The sequence below is a fragment of the Haplochromis burtoni genome, unplaced genomic scaffold (genome assembly GCF_018398535.1).
Source record: "Haplochromis burtoni strain Fernald_Lab_line unplaced genomic scaffold, NCSU_Asbu1 Contig_445, whole genome shotgun sequence".
NCBI classification, from domain to species: Eukaryota; Metazoa; Chordata; class Actinopteri; order Cichliformes; family Cichlidae; genus Haplochromis; species Haplochromis burtoni.
The window spans coordinates 105,348-111,815 of NW_024582806.1; the positions used below are offsets into that span (position 1 = coordinate 105,348).

Below are 6,468 nucleotides of genomic sequence, written 5' to 3' on the forward strand. Positions count from 1 at the left end.
TCTCCCCCTCACCCTAGATGGTTCACCCTAGATAACACAGTGAAGAAGTCCAGCAGTTCATCTAGACAAAAAAGGCACTTAGACTAAAACAGACATAATAACGTAAAACAATAAAACAATAAAACAAGGTATAAGGTCTCATGCTCCCAGGACGTGGGGGTGCATCCTAGTGTGGAATACACACCAAGCCTTTGCAGCCTGTTAGAGATCACACACAATTGATTATATGCCTCTAAGTATACATGGTTGAATATTTCCTAATACAAATAACTACATGCAGTATTCTACCATATACAAACTTATATCACTAAAAGATTATACTGACTACTAAATACAATTTTCTATTGACAGTTATGTTTTAAAGAATAAAAGTCTAAGGGGGAGGGGGGATCCCAACATTTGCTTAAACTTTGCTCAGTTTGTGGACGCATCAGCATAATTAAGATAAGAGAAGAAATACTTTACTTTTGTCCCAGTTTTGGGAAATTACTAACGCAAAAAGAAAAGCAAGACTTGTTTTTCCTCTTAAATGTTGTACATACACATGGTTCATCTCCACAAGTGAGTGTTGTGTGGTTGCTCTTGTCAATGAAATGCAGTGATGTGGCACTTCATCACCATTTAATAATTTCTGCACACTGCTCTGTTCAGCTTTTTTTTTTTTAAGTCGAATCAATAACTGAATAAATTTAATCTCTCGGTTTAATGTGGTTTTAACGAGCAGCCAATGAAGATCTCTGAGTGTAAAATACTGAGGCTGAGTTCAATAAATTAGAGCTGCGTGTAATAAAAAGCTGTGAGTAACGACCTAAGTGTCAGTTCAGTGCAAGATGAAGCTCGTGTCTTCCAGAAAAAGGTGCCGGGCAGTTCTACCGTCAATCTGGGCCAGAACACCCACGACTGGAGGCCGCTGATCCACACAACGGTCAACCTTAGTGAGATCCGCAGGTACGTGTGCGATGGGGCAAATCAGTGCACCGTCAAGCCTGCACAGCAGCTCATCTGTGGGCAAGAAGGTGCACATGATTCTTCTGGGATTTCAAATTAAAACGTGACATTGAAGTTCAGTTTTTACTGAACAGGCGTACATGAGATAAGCAGGTTGTCTTATTAATGCACCAATGAGCAGCCGTCACTCCAATTTACTGTATCTTTATTCTGCCACGCAGCATCAAATCCTCCTTTGAGTTCCGGACATTTGACCCAGAAGGTCTGGTTTTCTACGGAGACACAAAAAACGGGGATGGCTGGTTTATTTTGTCGCTGAAAGACGGCGTCCCTCTGATACAGATCAACAAAGGTGTGCTCATCAGCGTAGCGGGCACCCCGAGGCTCAATGACGGGAAATGGCACACAGTAAGCATCCAGTGATCACTTGGAAATCAGTTTGTTGAACTCCAACTGGCTAAAGAACTGCTTTATGTTGCTTTTTTAAAACTCACCCCCTTATGCTTTTCCTTATTTTCTGTCATACATATACATATATCCTCACAGTAGTGGATGTTCATATTAAATATTGAGGTCAGTTTATATGCAAATTATTATGGTCATCGTCATATAAGGAAAACAGCTGTGAGCACACAAATTCCACCCATCTGCTCCTCGTGGTTTGTTTGCAAGAGACAGCCAATCAGAAGAAAGCTGGAGTGGCCTTGAAGGGGGAGTGGCTAAAACTGCTGGTTTCGGGCCTGGAGAGAACTCAGGAGCTGCTCCAAGGCTCCGTATGAGAAATTATGAAGAGCTCCTTGAGAGCGCGAGAATAAAAACATGCTGAAAATGAGCATAACAGCTCATCTTAAACCTGGCTAACTGTACCGTTTGTTGTTCTCTTGATGCCACCAAGATGGAAGTGAGCAACCAGGGCAAATTTGTAAACCTGGAGGTGGATGGCACTGGCGGGCTGGTGGTGGGCATACATTCCAAGCAGATGGAGGAAGTCATTTACGGTAAACTTCGACTGGCCCTTGGCGGGATTCTGATCAGCAAAGAAAAGATGATTGTTCAGGTACTGTGTGTATTTTGCACCATTTGTTTTAAACTGCACTTCAGCTGCAAATAGACCAGATGCTGTTTTCCTTTCCTTGCACAAGACCTCTGGAAAATAGCTTCTTGAACATGTTTGAACCGTCCCTCCTCTTCCTTTAGTTCAATCCCAAAATGGATGGCTGTGTGCGGAAAGGCAACTGGCTGAACCTCACCTCCCCATGGGTGGCAGAGGCAGACGAGCTACAGCCTTGCTATGAAAACATCCAACCTGGCAGCTACTTCCCTGGCACAGGATTTGCCATTTTCAACACCTCAGGTGGGAACACTCTGCTAAATTATCCCAGATACGAGCAAGTGTTTACACTCCTTTATTCAATAACAAGCTTTCCAGCTGGCCCGGATATTGCATTTATGCATGATATGGCATCTCGGGTAGCAATATTTCTCCTACTTCTAAGTAGGTATTCCTGATCAGATTCAGCACGTTAATTTGTATTTATCGGAAGTGGTTTTAACTGCCTCAACACATCAGCAAATTTACTTTTTTTCTTCTTTTTTCCCCAGATTTCCAGATCGATGGAGATCACGAGGTCCATATTGAGCTGTGGGGGGATTTCAGCCAGATGGACGGGACCCTTTTGAGCATCAAAGCTGATGGGGAGGAGCTCATGTTCTCTGTGGTAGCTGATAATAACACTAAGGTATCCACATAAGTCAGATCTATTTGCCCTCAAAGTGGGATTATTAACTTAGCAATGATGTTTGTTTCATGCAAATAACACACACAGATCAGTGTATGTCACAGTTCTGTTTCCATTTGGCATTCAGAACTTCACATTCACCTCTAGAGAAGAGGTGTTCACCATGAAGAACACTTTCAAGAGGCTCCAAATTAAGTTTCTGAAGGATTCGCTGAGGGTGGTTAAACATGAGGAAGAATCATCGGCTGATTTTTCAGTCAGTGCAGGGAGCAACACCGGTTATTTATCAGCTTGGAGAGATGGTCATCTTGCCATCGGAGGCCTTTTGGGTGAGACTGCAGCTTTAAAGTATTTCAGTCGAATCCTGTATTACTGTGCAGCAACACAAAAAAAAGGATCTGCTCTGTGTAACTCGTGAAGACGATTGTTTTCTTCATCTATTTTGTCTTTTCAGGTGAGAATGACGACGATGTCGGCTCTCAGTTCTTGACAGGCTGTCTGGAGAAGATTCAGGTCCAAGGGAAGGATTTGGATCTGGATTTGGCACGCGTGAAACACGTGTCCGTTTCCTCTCACAGCTGCCCCGCTTAAACCACAAAAGCATGCTTACACTTTAGGGTATGCTGAGTAGACATGGTGTTTGCAGTGATGAGCACTAAAGTGTTTTAAGTCAGAATTTTATACTTGTACCAGCGAATCTCTAAAGTCTAAATAATTTAGTGCTAAATATTAATATTTTACGAGATGTCTCTTCCACTTTCCCACTTTTAACACAACATACAGATAAATCTGATAAATGTGAACAGTTTGGTGAGCCTGGTACGTGCAACAGCAAGTTTTTGAATAAAATATGACTTTCCCTAAAATGGTTTCTGATACATATTCATTTTTCTGGTATATTTTAAGGCACAATAGAGGAGTAAAATGTGTAACAAATAAAACTGTATGTTATTTTGTTATGAACACCTTTATTCTTCAGCAGAGTCGGAACTCTCTTAGGCAGTTTTTTTTTTTTTGATTTCTTTAAGGGGGCGATCGTGGCTCAAGGGAGTTCGCCTTGTTGGGAATTCGCCTTGTAATCGGAAGGTTGCCGGGTCGAGCCCCAGCTCCAACAGTCTCGGTCGTTGTGTCCTTGGGCAAGACACTTCAACTGTTGCCTACTGGTGGTGGTCAGAGGGCCCGGTGGTACCAGTGTCCGGCAGCCTCGCCTCTGTCAGTGCGCCCCAGAGTGGCTGTGGCTACAATGTAGCTTGCCCTGTGTGAATGGGTGGATGACTAAATGTGTAAAGCGCTTTGGGGTCCTTAGGGACTAGTAAAGCACTATACAAATACAGGCCGTTTACCATTTAAGTAGTCTCCAGGAATAGTTGTCCAGGCTTCCTGAAGGACATTTAAGGCTGCCTTTTGTCCTGTTCTATGTTAACATGATGGTCACCCACATTGATCATTTATCCAATCCTCTACTCTCGGCTGATTATCTATCAGCTCAAATACAGTCATTTACAACCCGGTTAGACCTCTTAGATCTTTTGCCACGAGGCTACCATCACTGAGTGTAGTCGATTTCCTTTAAAGCCAAATTTGAATTCTAATTTTCTTCAACTTACGTTCAGCCAGTCTTTTCACGCATGCCTCACAAGAACCCACTCGCTCTCGCCGAGTGACTGATCTTAGACATGAAAATTGCTCCCTCTAGTGGTTAATTAAACATAATGTTAAATTCATAAGAGACTTGTGTATGACGTCATCTATCCCATAAAATTAGATACACGGAAAAAGTCCAAATATTACTTATCAGCTTTAAATTATGAAAGCAGAAAAGAAGAAAGATTAGAGCAAATATGAATGAAACGCTCAAGATCAGTTTCAGATAAAATGATGTCTGCTCGCTCGTTTATTCACATATCGCTGCAAGAAGTCATCAACATGTTATGTGCAGCTTTGAAATGAACTGGAAGATGTGAGAGGTCGGAGAACACAGACAGATAAATAGATTTATTTTCATTCAGAACATTATATACATTTGTTTCCCAATACAGCATTAAAGTAGCAATAAATAGAATAAAAATATAATAACACCTATTAATATTTAACTAGAAAATCATATATTAATAAAAACACATACATAAAGCGATAAAATGCGAACTGATAACGAACGTGACTCTAACTGTAGATAAAGTAGAAAGTTTTTAGCCCTCGAGCCAATAAAGGAGAAATAATCAAAAACAAGTGTACGACGAGGCTACGTTGAATGTAAAAACGTTAGCTTCTGAACCAAAGTGTTTATATAGACTTTAAAATGACGCCACGCTTTCAGTCATTAAAGCCTGAGGTGCGGTTGCTAAGGATTCCACACATCTGCCGGCTGCCATAATGTTACTGTCGCAAAGCCTCGCTGTCGTGAATACTGGCCGCCCACTGAAGATGGCGGCGGAGCTGCATCCGCGGAGCGGAAAGCTGATCGGCCTGTCCAACTCGAACCGAACCGCCCGTCGCAACCAGCCAGTCCAGGAGTTCAATCACGGCCTGGTGCTTAGCAAGGAGCCGCTGAGGGACCGGGATGTCTTCACCGTCCGCATTGACAAGAAGGTAAACAAACTGCAGGCCCGCTGCTGGCTCCTCTGAGCGTGTGTGAGGGCAGCGGGACGGGAGTGGAGCTGGAGGGACGAGCCGGGGGTCTGTGGCTGTCCGCGGTCTAAAGCTATTGCTGCTGCTAAGGCGGCACACACAGGGCTTGACAGTAGCCGCAGTGTTTACCGCTCCTCAGGCTTTAATTAGATACACCTACAGAGACTGGGGTGGACCGCAGGGAGCTGATAAACAGCCCGCTGTGGGCTGGATGAGATAAACGAGTCTCTTAGCTAACGATAGCCCGCCCGTGTTGCCTTGGTGCCGTCAGATAGCCGTGCTAATGAGCCGCTAGCAGGCTGGCCGGGGCTAGCCTTTCTGGAAGGTGCTACGAGGGCTTTGTCTGGCGCTGACAGGGACCCGATATCGTTTTATCGCGTGAAAGGATCCCACCTAAGCCGGTAAGTGCGGTTCTTTTAGGGCTTGTTTTGAAGGATCGGTCGCCTGTCAGGCTGTCTGTCCGATGGCTAATAACACTGCAGTGTTCATATCGTAGTGACTCAGAGGCCATGTGTGAACAGTACACAGTGACTACACCGAGGCTGTTACCACTGTCATTAATATTAACCAGAGCCTGTGTGCTGAAAGCCTCAGCTCTGCAGCCTCCGCTCACCTCTGTGCGTATGCAAAGCGTCTGCAGACCGCTAGAACTGCTGCTCCAAAAGTGGCTGACTACTTCATGCTGTTACTCATTAATTACATGCACTCTTTCGGCTGACTTCACAACCATTTAAACACAAAATCACGGATATCATGTGTCTAACTTTACTAGACCTGCTGCTGTTAACTGTTTGCATCATCAAGTTAAGTACAGGTGATCTCTTTCCTTTCTTTTTCCTTCATTTCCAGTCAAAGTCCTGCCTCTCCTCAATCACAAGTGCAAAGACAGCTTACAGCTACAGTTCGCATCCACTGATGAAGCTTAAACCAGTTTTTAATTGTGACTTTTTGCAGGTAGAGGTGGCCCAATGTTCTCTTTCCTTGAATTAGCATTTGAATTGCATTTGAATTGCATTAAGAGTGCCTGTGCACAGTGTTTACATTTCAGTTGTGGAAAACCTTCTCCGTTGTAATGGCTTCTGTCTCTGCAGTTGGCCTCCCAGCGACGCTTGCCAACAACATGGCAGCATTGGAGTCAGTGCCAAAGCCAACT

General features: G+C 43.8%; 2 protein-coding genes across 4 annotated transcripts in view; both read left to right on the forward strand.

Annotated features, from left to right (window-relative positions):
- The window catches only part of shbg (sex hormone-binding globulin), a gene marked incomplete in the record, with an annotated part of 15,822 nt that extends 12,269 nt beyond the window's left edge, over window positions 1-3,553 (forward strand). The window contains 7 exon segments of the mRNA XM_014341036.2: window positions 851-948; window positions 1,170-1,356; window positions 1,844-2,005; window positions 2,146-2,302; window positions 2,551-2,687; window positions 2,815-3,016; window positions 3,142-3,553. Coding sequence (XP_014196522.1) covers window positions 851-948; window positions 1,170-1,356; window positions 1,844-2,005; window positions 2,146-2,302; window positions 2,551-2,687; window positions 2,815-3,016; window positions 3,142-3,278 — 1,080 coding nt within the window.
- A 1,494-nt stretch (window positions 3,554-5,047) lies between these two features.
- neurl4 (neuralized E3 ubiquitin protein ligase 4) overlaps window positions 5,048-6,468 on the forward strand; it is an 18,481-nt gene continuing 17,060 nt past the window's right edge. For 2 of the 3 annotated variants that reach the window (XM_005945254.3, XM_042213475.1), the window contains exon 1: window positions 5,049-5,276. In XM_005945254.3, the coding sequence (XP_005945316.1) occupies window positions 5,061-5,276 (216 nt within the window). In that variant the 5' untranslated portion in view covers window positions 5,049-5,060. Of the gene's footprint in view, window positions 5,277-6,468 lie in introns of all 3 variants that reach the window. The other variant, XM_014341031.2, reaches the window with a different exon arrangement.